The sequence below is a fragment of the Pelecanus crispus genome, chromosome 5 (genome assembly GCF_030463565.1).
Source record: "Pelecanus crispus isolate bPelCri1 chromosome 5, bPelCri1.pri, whole genome shotgun sequence".
NCBI classification, from domain to species: domain Eukaryota; kingdom Metazoa; phylum Chordata; class Aves; order Pelecaniformes; family Pelecanidae; genus Pelecanus; species Pelecanus crispus.
This window is the reverse complement of record NC_134647.1, coordinates 58,343,908-58,370,369: the sequence shown is the minus strand read 5'-3', so window position 1 is coordinate 58,370,369 and position 26,462 is coordinate 58,343,908. Positions and strand designations below refer to the sequence as shown.

At 35.9% G+C, this 26,462-nt stretch overlaps 1 protein-coding gene across 1 annotated transcript in view; it reads left to right on the top strand.

Annotated features, from left to right (window-relative positions):
- The window catches only part of DENND1B (DENN domain containing 1B), a 161,123-nt gene that overhangs the window by 130,576 nt on the left and 4,085 nt on the right, over positions 1 to 26,462 (top strand). The window contains exons 16-20 of the mRNA XM_075710021.1: positions 4,060 to 4,150; positions 8,124 to 8,164; positions 8,996 to 9,064; positions 11,554 to 11,610; positions 12,416 to 12,526. Coding sequence (XP_075566136.1) covers positions 4,060 to 4,150; positions 8,124 to 8,164; positions 8,996 to 9,064; positions 11,554 to 11,610; positions 12,416 to 12,526 — 369 coding nt within the window. The remainder of the gene's footprint in view (positions 1 to 4,059; positions 4,151 to 8,123; positions 8,165 to 8,995; positions 9,065 to 11,553; positions 11,611 to 12,415; positions 12,527 to 26,462) is intronic.

The following is a 26,462-nucleotide window of genomic DNA, read 5'->3' as shown; positions in this document are numbered from 1 at the left end:
CCAACACTTACCCTTAAATACCATGACCGCTGACACTTCCAGCCTGACACTTCTGCTTTCATTACAAGCTGTCATCTCCTTTTTGGGCCAGTCCTCATCCAACCTAAGGTTCAGGTGTAATGTTCAGGTACTCTGCTTTTATTTCATCTAAACTAGTGTTTTGAGGCACATGTGAGAGGCTCTTCTGTGGTATAGATAAATTGCGTTTCCTTTTATCTAGAAAATTAATTGTCAAAGAATCTGTGAGAACCAGTGTTTTGGTAACTCATTTGTTATGTCTTTCCATGTACTCATTTACCGTTTTTCCCCCCAAAATCTATTTGTAAGCCTCATCAAATTGTTGAGGTCAAACTGACTTGTCACAACCTTTGTTTTTTAAGTAATGGTATTGTTATTCTTCACTTCAGCTGTGTTTCTTTTACCTTAGTAGACTCATAAAATTGTTTTTACTTGCTGGTTTCCTTAGAATTGTGTAACAGAGGTGAATCTACGTTTTTTTTGACTCGAGTTTTGTTTCTCGGGTATTATAATGTCCATTTCTGTATCTCATTTTCATTAACACTTGCATTTTTCTTCCCTTATTCAGCATCATAGTCTTTACTGAACATTGAGACAGGATATTTTTGGTGAGGACCATGCCTAGATTATCTTTTAGCCTCAAACCGTTCTCTCGGACTTATAAATTATGGAGATACTTTTAAATCAGGTTGATGACTTCATGTTTTTGGAAGTGGAAAGGGCGGTTTATGTTGCTCTGAAACAGAATACACCAAACTGTTTATGCAAAACATGCATTTTTGAGGAATTTGTAGAAGTAATTTATGATAAATACCCTGATATAGATCACAACTATAGGGATGTGTGAAGTCCAATTTGCTGCAATTTGCTGGCTTTAGTTTTCTAAAGCTGTCTTCTGCCCTGAATAGATTTAATTTCAAAACCCCTGATTATCATTATTCTTAAACTATTAGGATATTTAATCATATTTTAAAAATTTTCATAAAAAGAAAATAACTATTATTTATAGATTAAATATTCTTATTTCCTGATTAAATATTCTGTATATGTCAGTTTTTCTTCAGATTAAATGTTGTCTTGGACTGTACTTATGTTACTTCTTTTCTCACTGTTTTTTTCCACATCTTTTATATTTGTATTATTAGGTATGCTATCTATTTGGTAGCTTTTTCTGAGCCTTAGAAAGGCTTCCCTTTAATTAGCGTAACATGGGAGGTAGCTAATCTTTATTTCAAGCCGCAAACGCAAGCAATTAATAGTTGCATCTTACATGTCAAATAGTTCTGATGAGTGTCCAGGGAAAATACTAATTCATTCTTAGAACTAGCATGAAGCCTAATGCTACGCTATTTTGTGAAATAATGTAATTGTACAAGTAATGTAATCTGCAGCATTTACTGGGATTTGTTCCTAAAATGGTGGAAAGTGCTAACTAGAAAAATAAACAATGAATGCAGGATTAGGACCTGAAGAATCATAAGTCTTTGAAAATTACTAGTCATTTCAAATTTAATTTACAAGCTTAATGAGTTGAGCTCTGTTCTTGCAAGCTATTGAGCTGTTATTGTGTGGAAATCACATTTATGATGTTTTCTTTGCTTCTACCAACTTTTTGTTTTTAATAATGGGTGAATTGACTTGGAATTTTTACTCCTGCCTAAAGAAATGATTTGGTTTACCTCACAAACAACCTTGCCCAACCTCCTCCCCCACCGTTTATCACCTGTTCACCAAGATCTTCTGAAGTGGATATGGTCTATATTTTGTTTTTAGAATTCAAAATTATTTAAGGATTATGGTAGTTCTGTCTTTAGTCAGCCTAAAGTCCAAGAGCAGCACTGGAATTACTAGTTTTTCATTGAAAGCGATAGTCAACTAAGGGCTCTCTGCGTCTCAGAGTGAACGCATTTCTTGAAATAGCAGGCCCAGATTTTTCAAGAGACTTTGGGTTTGAAAAATGGGAGGAGAAAACCATGAAGTGTGTGTGTGATTCCACGTGCTATTCTTTTCATGTACCAATTTAAGTGCAACATTAACAGTAAATTACTCAAAAGTAGTAACTGCTACTACCACTACTACCACTTATCATTTTCTTTAAATAATGTCTCCAACATCTTTTTGCTAAAAGTTCTGTTTGTCAGTGTTTACATTAAATACTCAGTTGGAGTGATCCTCTAAAAACTAAAATTCAGTCAGTGTCTCAGCCTTCTGATGATAGAATTTTACCAAATGATGAGTATGTTCATAAATCTTAGGTTAGTTTATAGTGTGGAATGAATTCATAACTTTCCCAAAAGAGATAACGTCTTATAGTTCAAAGGCTGGGGGTGGGGGTGGGGGTGGCGGGGTGGGGTGGCTACCCCCACAGCAGTAGCTAAAGATGCTCTTATCTCTTTTTCTTACTGTGAAATAATCCAGTGATCCCATAGTGGTCTGACCATGAACCAACCTATTTGGAAAAAAGCCAACTTGGAGTAAAATGAAAAAATAAAGAGTTTAGACAAGAAAGAGGAGAAAGAAGTGGTTATCTTCATGCTTGCCTTATTCTTGCTGCCGGAATTTTTGTATTCTGAGAAAGTAATTTGTTTCATGTCACTAGTCTGTTCATTGACAAGCATCAAATTGTCACTGACACTGTTTGGATAATCTGGTAAAATATGATATAACCAAATAATTAATTTTGGTTAGTTCCTATGTACTGTTTAGTACCAGTGAATAACTCCTAATTCTTGTTAGAAGATGAACTGTGTATAATTAGAAAAGCGCTTTCTCACTTTATCTCTCAGACTTGAATTAGCCTTTTCAAAACAAAAAGGGAGGGGTTGCTTCTTGAAAGAATTTTAAACGTTTAAGAATGTGCTGCTTGTACTTCTTTGAAGCCTGTTAATTCTTGAAAAGAATGTATTCATTCCTTCTGAAAGGTTTAATCATTAATTATCTTACTTTGACTTTTTCTGATGTATTTGGATCATTTCAGTCTTTCTATATACACTTATGTGTGGATGCAAATCCACATGCTCATGCAGCTGTAACCTCTGCATAAGGACAACTGTTGCAATGTGCATGTGTAGATGCAACTAAGCATTGGTGGTTAAAAAAAAGGGGCAAACAGATGTGTTGAAACTTAAAAATCCAGTGGTGTCAACCCTGAACTGTGCTCAGTCAGGTGGAGAGAGTTTTAGGGATCTGTCTTGGCATGGTACCTCACTTTGTTTTGGGACTTCGAGCATCACATTCCCATACACTTAAATGAAACGTCCTTTGAGCCAGTTTGCACGCTGCCAGTCCAGTCCAACCTGCTGCTACCGCTACTTGTGAAACCAAGCCACAGCCTTCCTCTGCTGTTTGTGCGGATGGTTTTGCTACAATTTCCCTTCCACGTACTGTCCTTATAGGGTCCTTTTTAATGTAAAACACGTACACATCTAGTGGACCTCAGGTAGACATCGTAGCCTGTCATTTCTCTGAACTGAGTGCGGTGAAATGTTTCTAGTTGTCCTGAAGGTACTTTCTGTGCTCAAGTTTTTCTTTGGACCCATTGATGCATACCCAGAAAGGGATACCATAGGGAGGTTTGTTTACATTCTTTTGTTGATGATACGAAGTAAACTTACGATTTCAAAACAGAACATCAGGAAGCATCTCAGTGATCTTTATTTGATTAGGATTACAAATCCAATGTTACCATTTGGAAGGAAATAAATTAATATATTTTCATGCCATTAGAAAAGCAAGAGAAGCTTGAAAACCATTTAAAATATTTCTGAACAAACTGATGGGTGATTTCATTGACTCTAAAATTTTACAGATATCTGTAAATTTTGCATAATATATATAATTTACTTGATATATATAAAATACTCTGATATTTCTGCTGCTCATAGTTGCAACTGCTCTTGCAAAATCCGTCTAAAAGCAATATATTATCCATAAGCCATATGTTGTCTTGAACATCCATATTGCATTATAATGTACCTACTGAAAACTATAACACTCTATAGCAATAGAAGGGCCAACAAAGTGTAACTTTTTTTTTTCCAGTTTATTGATGGTCGACTATCAAAATTAAATGCAGGAAGAGGATTCTCCGATGTTTTTGAAGAAGAAATCACAGCAGGAGGCTTTTGTGGAGGTACAGAATTAATTTGAGTGTACTCACTGATGATGCTTCTTTGGGAGCTGTTGAACATGATGATCTCAGGATGTCCTGTAAATTTTAGAAGTCATTAATCTTATTACTGCTTCATTGTATCCATTCATTCTTTGAAAGGTTTTAGCCTTTTAAATAATAGTATGTGTCCCAGCAGTGATTTGTATCTAGTTATGTCAGTATATTAAATGAAGATATGTTGTTTTAATCCAGTAAAACAATACTTAGATTTCAATATATGATGAAATATCACTATTATTTACATTTTAACTACATGTTTACATAATGTGATACACTGTATGTAAACTGTATTTTAAAAATAATTTTGAAATTTGTGCTGCTGAACTTTTTCTAGATAGTTGTGTTTTCCATAAACATTTCTAACTCCTTTCACATCTAATTATTATCTGCAGTGCAGAAATCAGGGTGATTTCCTGAATTTTTAGAAAAATTTGCTTTCTCCAGCAAATGTGTTCCTCTAAAAAAGAGGGAAAGAATATGACATTTATATATCAACTTGGAAGGAACATTGAAAGTTTACCCTCTTCAGAAATAAAAATACTATTCCATGTGTTGTTTCCTTCAGTTATGTTCACTGACAATTGTTATAACACTTTTCACATTCACTAGCTTACAAAGTTATCCCATTTAGAAGAGTGTGTGCTGAATCCATTGCTGAATATTACAGGATTATTGATTGCTTTCCTGTTAGACATTTATTACAGCTATATTGTTATTTGAGGTATCATATTTGCTATCAAAAGATTGGATCAGAATGTGCATGACACAGCACAAATACTGTTTTATGGTCTTTAAAGTAGTGTAGAAGCTTTCTCAGTAAATAGAGGTTATGTGATTTGAGCAAATCCACTGAGTTGCATATGGCAGCTTTAGATTGTCTTCCTTTGCAAGACTACCCTTAAATGGTCTTATTTACAGGGGAAAGGATTTGACCCCCACAGAGAAATGATTGAGTAATGCAGAGTTATCTTCACCTTCTGTAAAATACCTTTTTTATGCTCAGAGTACATAAATCCTTTTGTTCAAGTTTGTCACTGCCTTCTTCTGCCCTCTGTGTCTTGTGCTATGATCTAGCACACTTTTTTTTCTTGATTAAAGTGTGGTTACTTATACAGAGATTTACGTCTTTTCTACCTTTTTAGGGTAACCTATGCTGCTCTGTAAACAGATTTTAGGCATTGGGCATCCATTATTCAGATAGGTGGTGTCAGTATTCAGAGCTCGTTTGCTGACTGCAGTTAGGGGGTCAGGAGGCTGCAATAAAACTGCAATAGAAGTTAGATAAAGCTTGTTTCTTGGCTGTGTGCTGGCAGCCTGTGAACCACATCTCACCTGGCTCTGCTCAGGAGGGACTGCTCGGCTTCACTAGCAGTTCTCGGTTAGATTGCACTGCGTACTTACTTTTCAAGTCAGACAAGCTGTATATTGCCAGGTTGTGGACAAATTGCTTAGGGCACATATTCAGTATTTACATAACTGCTGTCTCATTATCGTTATGAAGTGCAGGGCTAACAATATGTATGCAATTGAAGGTGACATTTTGTGACGCTAATGGGGTAGAACTGTGATCTCTTTGCAGAGTTAACTCCATTCAACTTTATCAGGAAGCCCAAGGTTTTTTAAAAAACGGGTGAAATCCAGCCTTCAGAAAAGTCACAGAAAGTTAGTGTAAGCTACAAGCTGTTAAAAGGACAGGTGAACATATTCTTAGCTACAGAGAGTATAGTTTTAAAAATTACTGAATCAAAAGGAAAGTGTTTCTTTAAATAAACTCTTTTCTAATTTGCGTTTTCCCACATATGCGAGCATAACTAAACCAGCACAGAAAGTAAAACTGGAAATTGGAGAATGAAACTTAGATTTCTTTATTTTTTATGATTTTTTTTCCTCCAGTAAAATGGTCAAAACTTATTTCCCTGTGACTATATGTGAAAAGAAATGTCAGCCGTCTTCATTACAGTTTGCACTTTATACTTAAAGTTTTCTTTTCTGTTACATGTATTATTCTGTAGGAGTATTAGTTCTCAAGAGTTTTATGTAACTTTCAATACAAGAATATAGTGATGATTGATTGATTGGCTTAGCACTTGGATTTCTTGTAGAATATATCCATTAAAGTAATTTGTAATCACATGAATTTTACTACAGCAGTCATTTTTTTTTTTGAGTTGGTCTAATATCAATGGTGGTAGTATAAGGAAAACTGGAAAAGTGGAAACCTTTGAACCTCTCTCTTAATAAGAATTTATTTTAAGGAGTCAGCATTTTCTTGCTATAGTTTCAGGAGGTTCAACTCTAGATGAGGGTGTGCGCTGTTAACATGGCCTTTCCTGTAGACTAGTATTTATCTGTTTTCTTTATTGCCTTCCCTGAAGTTTCTCTATGCAACTAGAAGACAGTTAAACTGCTTGGTGATTTTCTGTGATATCAGTTACTGTCTCTAGTAACTGCTTAAGTCACAGGCTGTGACAGAGAAAGTTCAGATGTGGAAAGAGTCACTGTTAAGGACACCACAAGCCAGATGATACGTGAATATTTTTGATAAGAAGTTGAAGTTATGAAATGTCATGTAGAGAAAGTACTTACGGTTCATTGAAATTTCATTAACACGCTACCAGTGGTTAAATTTCACCATATTACATGTTATTTGCATGCTACTTTCTCTGGTAGTTCCAGGGAGCCAGATCGAAGAAGTAAAAAAATGAGTAATTTTTGCTTTAGGTTACTCTCTGGAGATAGGATCATAATGATCGTCAGGTTCTCTCCTTCCTAAGTGAGCATTGCTTTCACTTGTGCCATCATTCCTGAGAGTTTGGCTGTCTCAAAATTGCTTGTAAAGAATTTAGTGGAATGGGTGAAAGTGCCTGATACGAGTATAAACAGCTAAGTTTTTTCATCTCATTGAGAAACTTGGGAATACCTTTTACAATGATCCAGTTAGTTCTCAGCCATGTTCTAGGAGAATGTTTTAGCTTTCCACTAGTCAATGCAATAATTCCACCCAGGCCTTAGTTAACTGATTATTGCACAGCTTAAGAAGTTTTGAGAACTCCTGTTAAAAGTCTGTAACATCAAGGATACATCAGTATGGTCCTTTCAAAATGGATAAACTCTGTTTGAAACTTCAGCATTCTTGTGAACATGAATGTCTTCTCTGGGGTTAGTAACAGCTCACAGTACCAGAGTATTCAAGTGACTGATGTACTCCAAAACTTTCTCAGGGATCAGCGACCCAATCTTTGGTGTTCAGCTGAAGCACCTTTGAGAAATAGTATTCATTTCTTCATCAAGTGCTCAGTAGAATTTAACCCTGTCCTTCATGGCCAGCTTAGTGGCACAGTAGTCCTTGGTAATCCTACGGAAGCCAGTAGCTCTCACTTGCCTTTTAGAGGTTTTACTTTGTGAAAGAAAGTAGATACAGTTAATAATTTAAAAGGGATTTTCTTGCACAGGAGTATATAGTTGTGCCATAATCCTTAGACTTTGCTCTTGTTCTTTTTCCTTGGGATGGTACCATCTGCAGTCCATGTCATTTTTGTACTTGAAAGTTTGCCCAGTGGGATCATTATGCTTGAATGCAGTTCATTATATATTATTCCTTCCTTCATGCTGGTGTTTTTCTTTTTAGACTTTTTAGCAGTGTGTTGCCTTATCGTAGCTTTAATTTTTCTTTCTACCTCAATTGGAATTAAAAACTGTGTGGTGAAAAGATAATGCTTTTACAAAGAAAATAGAAAACATGAAATAAGAGATACCTCAGTTTTTTTCTTAGTGCACACATATTCTTATCTTTACATTCCTTGTCTATCTGGGAAGAATGAAATTAATGAATAATCCTCTAAGGGAATTTTTTATGCAGATTGTGAGGGGGGTTGAAACATTTAAAATGTTGAATGTATGTTTGATTGTGTTACATTTTACATTTCTATTTCAGGAAATTCAAGATCTTATCAGCAGTGGATGCATACGGTGAAGGTATAAACTTGGTTAAGTAATTATACTGGCCATCCTGTTCTTTAAATCTTTATCCTTTTCCTTATATGTATGTATGTAATGGTAAAAGTTAATTAATTTGCAAGGAAAATATAAGTACATTCTATAATAAATAACTTGTCTATGGTATATGCAATAATTTTGTGGGGCTTTCCTTGAATATTAAAAAAAAAAAAAAGTCCCATACACAAAACAAATGCCAAAACACACAAGGTTTTTCTGTCTGTATAGTCAGGGATTTTACTGCTTCCTGTATCATGTTATGTTCCATAACTGTGAATGAAGTATGACAGTACAATTTGATATGGAGTTTATCACTTCAGGAAATAGCAATTTCATTAATATGGATTCGTGCAGTTTGGTTAGCAGAAGACCCTTGGTATAACCTTGTTATTCTGCAGGATTAGTAAAATATATTATTTTAGATTAAGAGAATTCTTGTGTGATTAAAGGAGAGAGTTCTTTCTGTCAGGTCAAAGTATTTTTAAGTTGCGTAATAAATATGATAGGAACACATGAAAAATAGCCATAACTTCTAAATTGATTTTGAAATGGTAACAATGAATGAAGGATGGAAATACATCATTCTGTTAGAATGCATTGATAAATGTGTCAGCTATGATAATGATGTACTGTAACCCTTGTGTAGCTGCAGACAGCAGGTTGGGGAGGAAACACAGCTGTGGTTATTCTTACTGATTTAAAAGGAAGATTGTTACTTCTTTACAGCACACTGTTTATTTTTCCTTGCTGTTGTCTTAAGGTTTGACTTGTGTTAAAATGTTGCTAAAATACATTTTTTGTATATTTCAGAAAGGCAGTGCACTGATCAACACAGCAATGACCAAAGCCACTCCGGCTGTGAAAACAGCATATAAATTTGTAAGATCATCTCTTTCAAATAAATAATACATAAAAACACTGCAACTTCCTACAACCTCTCATTCTTCCTGAATACTTAAAAACCTAAGCATTTTATAAATGTATTGCAGAAAAACACTTCAGCCTGTAGAACGTTTTTAGCTTCATTTGTTTTCTCATATAGCACTAGGATTTAGAGTTGGTTCAGTCTTCCAGATAGCTTTTACGTAACAATAGACATTTTTCATTCATCAGTGTGCTGGTTTTGTTTCAATCATAATACATACTAAAAGCTTATTTGAATATCATTTAGATATTTGATACACAGTTGTAAACTCTTCCTGACCTGGTAACAACATGATTAAAATATAGATTCTGAAAATAGAAATTCTCATTTACGCTAAGGTCCCGTAACACAACACAGGCATTGCAAAGTTAACATGAGTATAAAACATTTTGTAAATGTTACATTTATATGTAATATAAAGTTAGTGTTATAGTATATCATTACGTAGTATATAGTGTTAACACGATGTAGAGATCTTCTCTATTCAGAACAGATACAGTTCATGCTAGACAAATGGAGTCCTGGCTTACACAGATGCAGTTTCACTTTGGCACTAAGTGCTGCACTATTGAAAAGATGTGTTAAAGCATCAGTAATGTGCACAGCAAGTCTTTTCTGTCATCTGCTCTTTTAAAGATGATAGCAGAATATTCACTTTTGACTGGATTTAATGCTTATACTTTTGAGCTTAAAAGATCTTGTTTTAAAAGGCTGCCTAACCAATAAAGCATGTGGAATTATATGGTGTCATACAGTATGAAAAAACAGCAATAGTGTAAAATGCAGTGGGAAGTATTTTAAGCTTGCATTTGTAATATATGGGAAAAGACTTTTGGCTTCCTTTTTGCTTTTCCAAATGTTTCACTAGTTGGATGCATAGTAAGTACTCCTGAATAAATCAGCACATCAGTCTAAGCTAGCGTGTTTTAAGTAAAATTTTCAAACAGAATTTTTAATTTTACATCGGTTGAAAAACACAGCAGTTGTGGAGAGAAACAGGTAAATAAATATACTTCATATTCATGAACTCATTTATAATTTAAAAAATGGTTCATTAACAGGTTATCTGCAAATTATTCTTCTTCAGTTTGCATTAGCTTAGACTGTGGTTACATGATCTTCTTCCAGCCTTTGAATTTGATAATTATGTCTTTGATAGTAAAAGTTCTTCAAAGTGAACTTCTGTTGAGGAAACACTGGTAAATTTTCTGAGGATCTGTGTGTATATGGTCTTCATATTTATGCCCCATTTAATTTCTTATGCTGTTGTCCTTTATGGAGCCTATTACTAGAGAAATTAAATATGTGTTTCTTAATTGCTAGATAACTGATTGGTAACCTTGAGTAATGTGCTTGTTACCGTCCCTCAGAGTTAGAACAAAACGCTCCAAAATTCATCCAAATGCTGTGAGCATGATCTGGAAAGTTTAAAGTGGCTCTCAGGTTAGCATCTGCTACATGACACCCCATTGTGCTGTTATTGAGCTTATAGATGTATGATTTAAGATCAAAAAGACTCTCTGACCTCTTGATTCAAGGAAATTATTTTCTTTTTCTGAATTTCCATGTATAGAAAACCGTAGAAAAATAGGTGGTTTCTACATATTTATGCCCTTAAATATATTTTTAAAAGTCCTGTGTTCAAGACAACCTTGAAAACTTATGTAGTTTTTACCTATATTCATATAAGAAAAATACCTTTTCTTCTATTAGGGTTAGGGCTTTTGGTCCCCTCTCCTTCCCCCGCATCTTTTCTTTTTTTTCTACTCCCCCTCCTTCTCTCTCTCTCTCTCTCTTTATTTTTTTTTAATTTTTTTTTTTTCATAAGAACATGGTATTCTGTATTGATAATTCATTTCTCTATTGAAGAACATTCTTGGCTCTGTTTTCTATGCAACAGTGATCCTTGGCTGCCTATTTTAATACATACGGAATTCTCCCCTAAATAGCAGCACTATGCTGTTCAGCAACACTGGGCAAAATCTCCATCTGCATATGAAATCACTTCATTTCTCCTAAGATTGATGTTGCCCTGCAAGTTGCCAGACTGGAACACTGTAGCAGTCATCTTGAAAATCTTAACATTTTTCCAACATGCCTTACTGCTAAAATACCCTTTCAAATTTGAAGGACCATTTCAAATAAAGGAGTGATGTATACAACCATTTTTAGCCTGTCCTTAGTAATATTGGAGAATTTTTGAGTATGTATGTTTTCACAGCATCGGCATGCATGTACTGAAAAAAATCCTTAAATATACAGACAAAGCATGAATATATGAAATATACTGACAATGCATGTATGAAATTTTTGGTAAAAGTTATTGTCCTTCTTTGTATCACGAGGTGTTTAAAAAGGTAAAATAAGTATGGCATCATAAAGCATGTTCCGTGACTACAGCCCGTGTCTTGCAGAGCTACTAAAGTCCTTTTATTTTTTCTAGGCAAAAAATCAGGCAAGACAAGGAATAAAAGAAGTGAAGAGTAAGTTAAAACACAAGGTATGTAGTACACTTTTTTACTCTTACCTTGCTTCCTGTATCAGTTTGAAGCTTATACTTTACAAATCACATGAGATTTGTGTTTTTAATGACTTTTGAAATATGCTTAGCCCTTTGTTCAACAATACATTTTTCATAACGAGCCCTCTGGCAACTATCTGTCATTCTGTGCATCCACTGAATAATCTCTTTATTGTTTGCATATTTTATCATAGAACAACAGAGGTCTTCAAAGATACATTAACAGGATGTATGTTTTCATAAAGTTGATTGCTTTGATATCACAATCGAAGCCTTTGCTTCAAGCTGAGAATTTGAGATGGGAGAGTCTTGCAGCGCAATGTATTTCAGAAGGTGTAGTTGTCTGTTTTAGCTTCATAAGATATGTGGACAATGGCAATGTTTAAAAATGAAGGAATAGTTTCATTTTGTAAAAGCAACATTGCAGAAATATCAGAAAAGATGTTTTAGGCATTTTGCAGCTGCTTTTCCCATTGAAGATTTTATTTCCACTTAAGATTTTTCTGTAGGGAGAAGGAATCTTTTTTTAGATGTATTTTATGCTATTTTAAGAAAACTTTCAAAAATATTTCCTAGACATTTGAACAATTCATCTTTTAAATGACAATGTTGATAATTCAGCTTCCTGAAAAGCTAAATTTTATTTTCTTACTACAGATGGTATTTTCATGACAGTAATGGATTGTGGCAAGATAATTTTGAATGCATTCTGCATGCATAATATGGAGGGTACGTTTGCAGATAATGATTATAAATACAGGAATTTAAATCTGTTTTGTTGCAGGAGAGTGAGGAGGAGTATGGAACTTGCAGCGCTGGTGCAGTACAGACTGCTCCCGTCTACACATTACATTACGAGAAAAGAGCAAACTCAGAAAAACGAAGACTGGCACAGGTAAGACACCTGAAACTTCTGTTCTTATTCACATACATATGAGGAAAATTTTTTGCCACTTACAGTAATGCATCAGTGAATCTGTTCAAGATTTTTTACTGTCTGTGTTTGGATAGTGAGATTAAAAGGCTATGTTTATAGAAATACTGCTATACTGCTTGAATGGAGGAAAAATCTTTTTCGTATTTCATCCCTGTTCAGGGGAAAAAACAGGAGATTTATAAGTATGAATCTGAGATTTAATTCTTAAATACTGTTTTTGATAAAGGCTTCTCTCAGCAAATATATTCTGGTCTATTCACAGATCTGTGTTAAGCTGTCTTTTTTAGTTTCTTATAGTGGGGCACATCAATTTCGTATTTCTAATATATTAATTTGGTAGTCATACGGCCTTTAACCTTGCTGAGATAGTTATGGTTTATTATTTTATTAATAAGTCAGCTAGTTAATATGGTGCCAATCTCTTGTCCTTTTGTTCACTAATCCTTTCTAGTCTTGATTTGAAGTAACAGGTGTAGTTTCTCAACTTTGACAAGTGTTGTAACGTCTTTGGATTAATTTTGACAGTTTTATTTCAAAGATATCGATAAAATAGTTTTTGTAACACTTTTTTTTTCTGGGAATAAATACCTGCATATGTACATATTTTAATGTGTGGGTATATATTTTTACATTATATTGTTATTGCATCTCTTTAATACATGTAATGAATGTTTATATGTGGATTTTTAATGCATATATCTTCCTCATGAGAATAAGTATAGACATTCAGTGCAGCTGATCTAACAACATTTGTTTTTTTACTTTAGGTGTTGCAATGATTAAAATCTGAATTGCCTGTTTAATCAGTTTGATTTTTAATTAGTTTTTATCTGTAATAAATATAAAGCTTGTGAAATTTAACTTAGAACTGATGCAGATTATTGCTAAATGATGTTGAAATTGTACATTAGTGTTAAGTCATTATTTTTAGTAGGGTTGTAAATAATACAAAGACTTTCTGCTTTAAATATTTAGGCAGGTTTTACTTTGTATGTGTTTTCATGATCTCTTAAAGCCAGTGATAAAGTTTTAAACTATGTGCCCTCAGTATATTTTTATATACAGGCAGCTGTGGTGCCTGCATTCTTTCAGGAACTTGTGTACAGTAGATATTCTTCACTGAGTATCAGAAGAGAAGATATACAATTCTAAATGTATGGGTATAGAGCTCTAATGTTAATAACATGAATGCTTCCTAAAATATTTGTTTCTAATAGGAAACTGTCATTTCAATATATAGCAAGTTCCCCCCCACCAAAATAATTTAATAATGTGAGGTACTAAAAAGCTTTTAATGCATTACAAGCCAACATTCACAGATTACTGTAGGTGAATCTACAATTTTATGTATCTGCGTAAATATGTAACACAAGTGTACCCTTGTAGTCAGTGAATTTTTATAGGCAGCTTTTATTAAAGAAATCTGCAGTAATTTACTGATATGGTAGTGCTGCCTACTGTTAGGTACGGGAGTCTAGGGATACAAAGGAATATAATTTACCTTGGTACAATTAAACATTTCTTTTGAAGGCCTGTGTTCGGACAGAACAATTTAACTTCTGTATGGTTTTGTGTTTGTAAAGCTGTATACTGCTAAATCCTCTAATGTCATTGTTGCTGTTTCTACCAGTCATCTTGTAGTTTTGAAAACAAGAGAGGAGTGCATGTCCGTCCATAGTTTTGTTTAGATATCTACATATACACATGCGTGTTTGCATATGTGTATACATACATACATATACATGTACCTATATAGGGTTTGTTTACTAATGAAGCTTGTAACTAATAGCCCCGCAGTTTTGCCCTGCTGCAAACCGAAGGCCCCGTGTCTTCTCCCCAGCTCTTGTCCCAAATATCACGTGAGCCCAGCAGGCAGGAAGGAGCAAATGGCGATTGCTCCCCAAGAACTCCACTCTCGCAGTTTCCTTCACCTCTCATTCATGCTATTCCCACTTTTTCCTCCTCCCTAAAAGCAAACAAACCGAAATATTTCTAAAAAATAGTAGTCTACTGTTACTACTCTTGTTTTTGTTTTTATTCTTGATAAGTATTTGAATAAGATTACATAAATGCAAGTTCTTTATGAATAAGTGGTGATTTTAAACTTTACGTGCAAATAAAAATACATATTTGTATTCAAAAGTGCATGTGTATGAGGGAGGCTATGTTTGATCTAGTACTGAGTCTGCTGTTTAAAAGAAGTGAATTGCTATTGTCAGGTTTAATCCTTTTTTCTGTAACTCTTTATCCCGCAAATGAACCTTTCCACCCAGATTTCTAAAATAGTGCCTATCAGTGTCTATAGCAGTGTAAGGATAGTTCTAACGTGCAGTTCCTGCACTTTGATAGATATTTAAAGTAAGGACCAGATATTAAGGTGCAATGTCAGTGTATTTGAATATCCCTCTGAAACCTAAATAAACAACAAACAAAAGAGAGAGATTGCTTTTAATCATCTTCTTGCTTCCAAACAGGAGGCACCTCTGTACTTTATTACTATCTCTTCCATACTGAAACATTTAAAAACTTGAAAATACAAAGACTTTGGTGTTATATTTTATGTCACATTAGATGCATGCATTGAGCTTTTCATTCTCCGCTTCTTGGAAACAGTTAATCGTAAATACTAACTAGGAGTTACCTGAGATGCTGTAAAACATATTTACTTCGAAACATTATGTATGGTATGAAACTTTGCTTCACTGTAAGAGATCATTTTAATAATTGGTTCGTAACAGGATTTTGGGGTCTGGAAGGACGTTTCCTTTACAATAGGAAGTGAATCTGCTTTTACCCCAGCAAATAGTAGTTTGTATGTGGGTCTGCTAATTAGTACGGTTATTTCCTGTTTTGTTGATGAGGCTTTAATAAATGTCAAGGGTACAGCCATGAAGATCTCCCAATTAGGCTTTGCGTTTGTAAAACCCAACCCCTTTGCTTTTGTGTGAAGATGACAGTTCCAACTGCAGCCTCGGCCTAACAGGGCTCAAGGGAAAGGATACTTCTCTGGTTTTATTGAAAACAAGGCCAGTTTGGCCCAGGGAGAATACCAGCACTGGTCACAGTGCAGAGCCGTTTTTAACAATGAATATTGACTAAGCTTTATCACTGCTGTCATAGTGGTTTTATTGTATCTTTTTTTGCCAGATCGGCAATAGACTTTAAAAAAATTAACAGTAAATCAAAACAAATTATAGCATGTAAAATAGCTGTCAAAACCTAATCAGAGGATAAATAATTAAATGTGTTACTGCAAACTGTAGCAATCAGCTTGCCCTCCTATAATTTGCATTTTGAAAGTCTTTCCTAAAAAAAGAAATAACAGGAGTGCGCTCATATGTGCCTGTGTGCACGCGCGTGCGCGCCCACACAATTAATCTTTGCCTAAGATGAATTGTTCTATCTCTGTAATATTCATTTGAGCTTACTCTTGCTTAGGTTAGCTGTTCTAGGCTTTTTATACATGTGCGAGCTTAACTATATTGCAAGTCAACATTAGCAGATGGATTGCCCTAAGCAAGGGAAAACCACAACAACAAAATCTAGTGAAAGTGGAGGATTGAAGCTTTTTATTGTTAAGCCTTATTAAAACCTTAGCATGTGCACTGCTGTTAACTGTTTCATGCCTAGATCTAATAATATGTCTCTGGTATGTTTTCTCTCCTATGTTAATTAGGTATGTAGAAGATACAAGCAATTACCAGCTAAAATTTTTGAAATAAAAATTAATGCAAGCATGAGATGGCTTCAACTCTGTTTGCGGTATCTTGCCAATGATATTGCTGAGTTCCTTTAACTATTGATGAGGAGGGTACGGCAGTACATGTATTAGGCTACTGTGCATTCAGGTTTTTGCATAATCTATTTTAATTCTGTTTCATTATATGCTCCCAGGTAATGCAGATTTCTGCGTAGACAGGGGCCTAAATGCAGTGAGCACTCTATAAAATTGTTCCAAATTAATATATAATTAAAAATAGAGCATGTTTGTTATGAGCCTTGGTAGAATGTCAGGAAGATCTGTTTGATTTCATGAATATGATCTTTGTAATTTTACTGTTACATCAGGTGATAGGGTAGCTTATTAAAAATGGAGTATTTCGGGATGTCAATAGTCCTTAATGTATTTAGTGGCTAATAAAACATTCTTGAAGATTTCCAGAATACCAAATGAGAACTACGAGTTCACTTTATAATTAGTAAGTTAGCAATGCCCCCTTGTCTCTAAGGAAATGTATCTAATACCTGTACCTTTAGGCATGCACTACCTTGCAGCCGTAATGGAAACTTGGGCATTTGGATTCTAAGTGCGGATTTGCCAGGAATCCCTGTGTGTCAGCACTACTTAAAATGTTCGTATATAGAAGAAACCAAGTGAACTACTTCCCATGACTTTGCAGGATCTAGAGTGTCTAAGAAGGTTTTAAAAACACTTTTGTATAAGGTAATAAAAGCCAAGTTAGACTAAACTTTTTTTCTTGGTATTCTCGAATGGAAGGGAATTAGGATTTTTTTATTCTTCTTTAAAAGCATATTGCAAATGTAGCTTTTGCATTTTTATTGCAGTATATCCTACTAACTAGACAATATATAATTCAGCTTGCAGTAGGTATACTTGGCTTCTGTTCAACAAAGATAGCAAGTGTCAGGCAGGAAGATGTGTTCAGAATAACCTTACCTTCAGGAGTGCCCCATTTATCAATACCCCTATAATGGCCAGTAAAATAAATGACATAATCATTAGCTACAAAGGGCTTCCAGTAACTGATTACCCTCCTAACCTGAAAAAGGTGGTGAGAGTGGGCTATTCTGAAGACTGTTTTTTTCTGGGAACATAAAAGGGGGAGGAAATGCTTGTGATAATGCAGTGCTGAATATACATATGCTGTATAAGGTGACTGAACCCCTTTAAGAAAAAAGAAAAAAATAATCCCGCAGACAGCCCCACAATAATTTCAGAAATGTAAAAGCTCTGATTAAGGCCCTTTACCTGTATTTGGATTCAGATGATGTGCTTGAGATGACATCCGTGCCTAGCATCCACAGATAATACTGGTTATATAGCTGGAGGTATCTTCTACTTTCATTGACTAAAATATTACAAATTGACAGATGTCATAAACAGTAAGAGCTAGTTTTTAATGTAAATCACGTTTTCTTCCTGCAAAATGCAGTTTTGAAGTACGCTTTGGTTGATTAGTAAATTCTGTTTCTTTAGTTTCTTTGTGGTGTAATTTGAAAAATATTGTCGATATCATTAGCTTCCTTTAATTTGGAGAAAAATCTTTTGTCTTGGTGTGTCAAGTAAGATCTCTTCATTCTGCAAAACAGTCAGATCTCCTTTTAATTAAAAATGAAAAAGCCAGGCAACAAAAATTCAAATTGTAGATTACGAGAGTGCCCTCTCGTGGCTCTGATACGTTTCCAGAGTAGTACAGGCACACATGTATCCTTTGCCTTGTATAAACCTTGCTTTTTACAACAGAGCACCTCTTAGAAATCAAGCGGTACTTCCTTTATGGTTTTTTTTAACTGAAAGACTATCTGGATTTTGTGCAACTTAAACATTTAGATGCTTTCATGTGTCATGCATAATTTTATTTTCAGAAATATACACTGCCAAGTAGAGGTATAATTACAAGATTGTTCAAACCACCCCCCAACAAGAAGATAATAGATAGTGCCTCTAAACAGTGACAATGACTGATTGTAACTTAGTCAGTGAACACATTTAAAGAAAAAAGAATCAATATAAGTTTGTAAAGTTTTTTTAAAATTTTTAGTAGTGTGAGCTCTTTTCTGTTCTCTGCCCCAACCTCTTCTCACCATGGTTTTAAGTGAAGGACTGTTGCAAGTCTCCACAGCAGAGTTCTGTGCTTCGTTCTGCACCCGTAAACCTTGTGGCTGCCTGTCCTTTGAGTTTTGCAGTAAACATCACTTGAGAAATCTCTCCACTAATTACCATGATTCCAATTAAAAAAAAAAAAAAAAAGTGGAAAGATAGGGTAATGGTCAGGAAATTGCTCTGGAAATTTTTGTCACCCTGTGGGCATTTAGTAGAACACTTGGCTTTTTCAGGGCAAAATCATCAGCACATCTACCTCTGATTTATCCTACTGAGAGACATTTAGACAAACAAAAAGTTTGCAGATGCTTTTTCTGGCTATTATTGTCGCCTATTTTAGTTTTTTCACAAATAGAAAGGCAGCCTTTCTGAGGTCTTCTACAAACGAACAAACTGTACTTGTATGTCTACAAAGGTTTCTTTTTTCTGAAGGATCTGAAAAAAAAAATGCTGTTTCACAAAATACCTTCAGAACTGGATGAACCTTTCTGTTCTTAATAGTTAATTGAAATAACTGGATGAATTTTTTCATCAGGAGAATTTGACATCTTAATGTAACAGTGGTATCTTCTGCTTTCATTTGCTGTGTATCTTCTATCTGCCATGGGTTGTATTTTGGCTCCACCTAGCCAAAGCAGGGAGCCAGAAGAACTGTCAGCCAGCAGTTGGGACCTGTGTCCCAACTCCCATGTTGCTTTTGCCTTCTGGCCTGAACGTTTGGAGAGCACGACCTTATGTCTATAACTTAAGCTCTAGTGCTGTATGTTCCCCAGTCTTTTCTTTCTTTCTCTAACCCTGTACATAAGAGTGAAAAAAATGAAGAACTTCAGTTAAAGAATGAAGTTTGGTGGGGGGCAAAAGGAAGAAGTAGAAGAAACAACAAAAGCCTTTCGTGCAGGGATCTCAGTGTCTCTGAATGTGAAAGCCCAGATTCAACCCATCTAATTTTAGACACTACTGAGATGCTGAAGTCAGTAGCAGTGCTACCCTGGGCTCTTTCCACAGAAACTGGAGAGAGAGGCATGCCAAAGGGCAATTCAGCCCACCTAGAGTCTAGATTACATCCTGATGATGCCTCTCTCCTACTGTTTATTTTCTAATTTAGGCCCTGAAGTATCTGAAATTAGTAAAGGTAATCCAAATCTGAGTGCCATCCATGTTTCCCAGCACCTTGTAGAGAAAGACCTTCTTTGTTGAGCGGAAGACTCCTACTGGTATGAAACAAGGAGGGGCTCCTCCTTGTTAACTAATTCTTCTGGTTGCGAGCCTTAGACAGAAATGTGAGTGGAGTCAATATTTCTGTTTCTAAGGCACAGTCTTTTTTTCTTGCAAATGTGATTAGTCTCTCTGTTTTCATGCTTCATACAGAGCTTCCCTCAAATAGGCTTTTCCACTGTCCATAGGTTTGATGGACAGAGTTCAGTGCTGCTCAGGTTTTATCTGTCTAAAGTTCTGTGTCATTTGGTGTTTCCCATTAAATCTTGAAGTCTGGAGGTATTATGGTGTTTGTGTTTAGGATCACATCCACATCATACATTTTAATTTCAGTCACTTGTATTATTCACTTAACATGGTTAGGGTGTTTGGTAAGTTTTCCTTTGAAAAAAGTCGCGCGTGATCTGCAACAGCACTTCCAGCAGTGATTTTACCATGTGATAGTTCTGCTGATGTAAGGATAGGACATACATTTTAACTGAAAGATCGGTAATCTCTGTTTTACCTGCTTAGGAATTGTAGTAAATAGGTAGCATGTTCTAGCCAGATAAACTGGGTTTATAGCTGTTTTGATTCGCTGAAGTCACACACTATGCACCCAAGTTACTTGCAGGTCTCTTGACTTTCCTGTTACCTCAAAAACATGCTCTCTTTTCTGCCTTTATGTATATGGATATTCACATGCCTTTGTGCATATGGACACTGATTAGTTTTTCCTCTTCTGACACGTGTTCCCCCTTATATTCTTGCTCCTCTCTCCACTATGACCCCCTCAACCCTCCATTCTGTCATTTTCCTTCCCTCTAATCATTGAGTAAACGTAGGGCATTAATAACCATTAAAAAGGAAAAATAAGTGATATTTTTCTTTGTTATTTTTTGTAACTGGAAATTCTGTCTGGTGAATCTGATTCTTTAAATCATCCACAAAAAAAAAAAAATCCATAAAGAATACTTGTTTATAAAAGAGGTGCTCGCTTTAGTTGTTGCTAATAGCACTGAAAAAGCTCTGTGTCCTATTTTAAAAGACTAACACTTCTGCTTGTTGCCAATTAAAGTGAAGCCAGCCTGCCTTCGGATGGTGCACTCGTTGCAGCTAGGTTTGTGGCATGGTGCCACAGTGTGTCAGCTGAAAATGGCCGTTTTCGCTAAGAATAGCCTCTGTCCCATTGGGAAGCGTGAGTGAGATCTGGCTATTTGGAGGTGACACCTGACTGTGGGCAGCGTGCGGTCTTGGTCTCATTCGGAGGGACAGGAGGTGGTGCAGGCTTCCTGAGGGAAAAATGGTCTGCAATTCTTCAGAGAAAATGGAAGTTTATTTGCTGTTTTGGAGTAAGACATAACTGTTTCTGAAAAATATTTGCAGAAGCATGATTAATCCTTAAAAATCGAAAGCAGTGTTGCAAAATACTCAAATATTATCTGTCTTCACAAGTATAGCGTACATAAAAGGTAGAAAGCTTAAGAGTTTGTTAATTTTTCACCACAGTAATTCAGAACATAATTATTATATGCTATCCATGACTAAGTATCTCAACAAATTTATCATCCTTCCTTACAATAAATCCTGCCTCAGCAAGGATGTTAATGGTTCCTTTAATTTTACAGAAGTCAGTGGAGATCTCTGTTGCATGACAGCTTACTTGTAATTTCAAAGTACTGTGCCCATACTCTTATCTACACATTTCTGGTTGTCTGTGTCTCTAAACAGATTTTTAGGGATTTCCTGCTCTTGCAGGCTCTTTATTGTCACAGAAAAGGATTTTTTTCTGTCATTGGGAACCTGCTTTTTTGTGTATCTGTTTCCCTGTTATTTTAATTAAGAGGATCTCAGAATTGATGACACTTTTGTCTCGTGGCATACAGCTGTGGATGTTTCTGACCACTTCGTGTTCTTTCAAATGCACCGTCTGTATGTCCGAATCTGTTAAAGCAGAGAAGGTTTCTATCCTAGGAAGGATGAAGGGTTTTTTTCTATTTAACATTAATAGTTTTTAAATTATCCATGAGTCCTGTGTTATAATAATAATTTTTAAAAAATTGAAAAGCAAATGTGCCATCTTACATAATACCTATTTAATTTATATCTAGGACAACTTTTCTGATAACAGAATAATATTTTTGTGAGGCATCATTACTTTGTGTTGCTTTCTGTGAGTGAAAGCTCACAAGTAATTTTCTGAAGGGATAGTTTCTAGAAATAAATCTGGAATTACTGCTTGTATCTGTCCTGGCCTGGTGTCCACGTAGCTAACTGGTATCCCTAGCACTACTTTAAGCTTGTAGTTTTTTGTACCATGTCCCAGAACAAGAAGGGCATTGAACAAGAGAAAGTTTAGAAACTGTACTTTTTTCTTATCTCTCCTCTTTCCCTCTTCCCCCATCACACCCCATGTGGAGTGTAATGTGAAGTACTTTCCTGTGATTTCGTTATCCATTGCTTTAGGTCACAGTCTTTAACCCGAAAGGAAGGCAACGGGTTGTGCTTAACTAGGAAGTTTGATTGAGAGATCTTTTGCTTCCCTACTGGAGGTGAAGCCATAATTACATCTGTGATTGGGTTGTAGAGGAGTATAGGTAAAATAAAACACTGAATCATAAATAATAGCGGACTTGTATTTATTTTGCTTTCTCATACTGAATGAATAATCTTTAAATTTTTAAGGAAAGGGAGACAGTACTTCATAGATTCAAACCATAGCAGGTATTTTTCTTTTCTTGAAACTTTATATGTGTTGATGTATTGAGTAGCCGGTAAATGTGAAATTATATGTGTGCTGCCATTTATCAAAAGATTATTTGTTTCTCACTTTGAGGACAATTAATAGCAGTGGCCTTGTTAAACTTCCTGCCTTAGTATTGATCAATAAGCACTCATTCCAGAAAGCTGTGCTTCTGAAAGGTTTAGCATTAAATAAAAAGCCGACATTTCAAAGATTGACTTTCATGCCCAATCAAGAATGTAACCATCTTACATTTAAATCCTTTAGCATTCGTGTATTTTGTCTACATTTTTATGCCAAAGTAGTACATTTCGTGAGGCTGCCAGCAAGCAGAAGAGAACAGTTTAAGGACCTATTCTCACTTTGTTTGGTTCTACCCGTATTTATACTGTCAGCACCTTCTTTTTCTGGTTTCAGTGATCAGCGTTTACCATAACTCTATAGGTAGCACTTGTAGAATGAGATTTTGAAGTGGGGCAGAAACCAAAGAGGATATATGCAATGCATACAGAAAGGGTATATATCCTCACACCAGCTCCAGTTGTTCCTTTGTGTACTTTACACACAGGCTTGATGGTTCAACAGTGGCTTGTGGAGAGCACGAACTTGTTGTTTTTACGTATGTTGAACTCTTTTATATTCTGAGCAAGATGAGAGATGCGTTCTTGTGGTGCAGCGACCCTGAAGATGAGAAAAATTTGAAAGAGCAAAAGCTTAATCCCTGTTCATGTTTTGATATAAAGTAGATATATTAAATAGTAGATTTAGTATGTAAGCAGAACTAGTAGGAAGAAGCAAAACAATTGAGTACTTTAAAGAAGTTTTTTGCTTTATTTTATAGAAAAAAACATGACAACAGTCTATTAAGACTTTATAAAGTTCTGGTGCAGCAAGAAAGGAGTGTTACCGTATCATTTCTTGCAGTAATAAATTTAAATGGTCTGGTTGTTATTAGAATGCTGATCAGGAAGGAAACAGAAGTCTGTCCTTTTTTCATAAAAAGGTATAAAAAAGGTTACACACTTCAAAATGCAGAAAAGACAGAAATTAAAAGCTTAAATAACTGCAAACAGCAGGGTACGTCAGTAATGGAAGGACTTCTTAAATGACTTTGACAGCTTTTGCAGGTGCATGTACTATGTCACTTTGCCTAGTGAAGCATTGAAAAAGATTTATGGCTCTCCTTTTGGAATTTATTAAGAGTTTCTTTCTTTCTTTTTCTTTCTTTGCAAAGTAGTCTGGACATACCCCTCCCTTGCAGTCATTTATATTACAGCTCCTAGAGGAAAGTTACCTATTCAAAAACATGTGTTGCTTGTTGTCTCCATGCCTAGCTCACAGAGCTGTAAACTCTGGAGAATGTTGTTATTTACAGCCAGATATTTTCCTTTCCTTCCCCTTTTGCTTTTTCTTTGTATGTAAATCCCATTTTATTTGGTTTAGTCCTTGAAGGTCTTCCTGTATGATTTTGTGCCCCTAAACATTTAAATTGGTAGCAAAAATATTTTTTCAAAGAGAGAGTCTGACCATCAGGAACTAGAAGTTTTTGCTTTGGGATTTTTTTTTTTTTATTTTTAATGTTTATCAACACATGCTCTGTTATGTTCCTTTATATAATGTTATTCTTGCTTTCACTAACACACATGCATAATACTGTTTGTAGATGCTCTGAGGGGCCACTGCTATGCCTGTGGTGTTTGTTGATTCTAATTAATTTTATTCAGTTCCTGTTTCTGAAAGACACAGCTTTCCCACTTTCTTTCCCTCTTTCCCTAAGTTTTCGCAGTTTTTATCTTTTGAAACTTGCCATCTATGCTCTTTGAAACATTATTTATTATTTCGATAAATCAGTGAGTAGTATCTTGTGGAATTTTATTCCATTGACAGAGTTAGTCCGTCCACAGATGAACAAGTGTTGGTTTTGGTTTTGTTTTCTGAAATATCTCAACACTTTTAAAGAACCTTCTTTCCTGCAAAATCTTGTCTTTACGTTAGTAGAAGTAAATGTGATGGCAGCATCTAATTCTGATGCAAATTCCAAGAAAGTGAGACAGAGACAGGGTTTTGCCCTCCAGGATTCAGTTCCAGGAGTAGAACTTTAATTAGTAGTGAATTACTAGTGTTACAGAAACAAAGTATTTTAATTGTCCCAGTGAAGATAAATACTTAAAGCAGCAACTTTTAAACTGAAAACAGTGACTGTAGCTGTGGCAATAATCAGTGAGTTTAGCAGTACAGATAATCAGTGATATATCAGTATGATAACCAATTAACAATATCAATTAAGACAGATTGGTTAACCTCTCTTTAGTTACAAGTAGGGATATGATTAATTACAACACTGATGGGAATGACACAAAGAACTCACAAAACTGGGAAGGAGTTAGAAGTATCAATAGTTTGTTTCTCTGCATTCCATGCTGTAACTTTTGCTCAGTATGAAGCTTTGTTTGGGTTCTTTCATAGTTTTTAATACTCTAATAATTTGTCATTTTCTATAAACTGTTACTTGGTTTAACACATTAAGAACCACGTTTCCTCTTTGTAGATGAAGACCTATGGAAAGCGTTATCAAAACTTGCTGCCTTAATTAAATCCTCTCTTGTTGAACAAGAACAAGTATGTCAGTCTATAAAGAGTGAACACTGAGATGTTCCTGACAATAAGGCGGGGGGGGGAGTTAGGGAGAGTGTCCTGTACATGTAGAACACTGACAACATCTGTAATAGGTGACGTACTGAAATCCTCACAGTACAAGATTTCCAAGCTCCTTGTAGTCTGAAATTGAGGCCATATTTCTTCCCCTTCAGGGGCTTGTTGTAGGTTTAGGCATTTGATGAACTGCATGATGAGATGTGGGCAGTAGCACTTCTTTTTACTTGCATATGATTTTCTTTAAAGTTAGCTAACTCTGTTTTTCCCTTTGCACAAATTCTATCCATATGTCTTTAAATTATGGCCAGTTTTCCAAGGTTCAGAATCTCTTCAGTGGATTGATTGCCTGCATAGTTAATCTTTGCAGGTTTTTGACACACAGCAAGAGATGCACAGACCTTAAGACAGTCATTTGTGAAGCACAAGTGACTAAAATTCCTGACTTAAAAGTACCTGGAGTTGTGCAAGGCATTTGACACAGTCCTGTATGACATCTTGTCTCTAAATTGGAGACACATAAGATTTGTCGGCAACATGGACAGTGGGATTGAGTGCACCCTCAGCAAGTTTGCCGATGACACCAAGCTGTGTGGTGCAGTCAACACGCTGGAGGGAAGGGATGCCATCCAGAGGGACCTTGACAGGCTTGAGAGGTGGGCCTTTGCGAACTTCATGAGGTTCAACAAGGCCAAGTGCAAGGTCCTGCACATGGGCTGGGGCTATCCCAAGCACAAATACAGGCCGAGCAGAGAATGAATTGAGAGCAGACCTGAGGAGAAGGACTTGGAGGTGTTGATTGATGAAAAGCTCAGCACGACCTGGCAATGTGCGCTTGCAGCCGAGAAAGCCAACTGTATCCTGGGCTGCATCAAAAGAAGCGTGACCAGCAGGTTGAGGGAGGTGATTCTCCCCCTCTACTCTGCTCTCATGAGACCCCACCTGGAATACTGTGTTCAGCTCTGGGGCCCCCAACATAAGAAGGATGTGGACCTGTTGGAGCAAGTCCAGGGGAGCGCCACGAAGATGATCAGAGGGCTGGAGCACCTCTCCTATGAAGACAGACTGAGAGAGTTGGGGTTGTTCGGCCTGGAGAACACTCCGGGGAGACCTTATAGCAGCCTTCCAGTACCTGAAGGGAGCCTACAAGAAAGCTGGAGAGGGACTTTTTACAAGGGCATGTAGTGATAGGACAAGGGGCAATAGCTTTAAACTGAAAGATTAGATATAAGGAAGAGATTCTTCACTATGAGGGCGGTGAGACACTGGAACAGGTTGCCCAGAGAAGTTGTGGATGCCCCATCCCTGGAAGTGTTCAAGGCCAGGTTGGATGGGACTTTGAGCAACCTGGTCTAGTGGAAGGTGTCCCTGCCTACGGCAGTGGGGTTGGAACTAGATTATCTTTAAGGTCCCTTGCAACCGAAACCATTCTATGATTCTATGAAGATAGACTTTTCCAA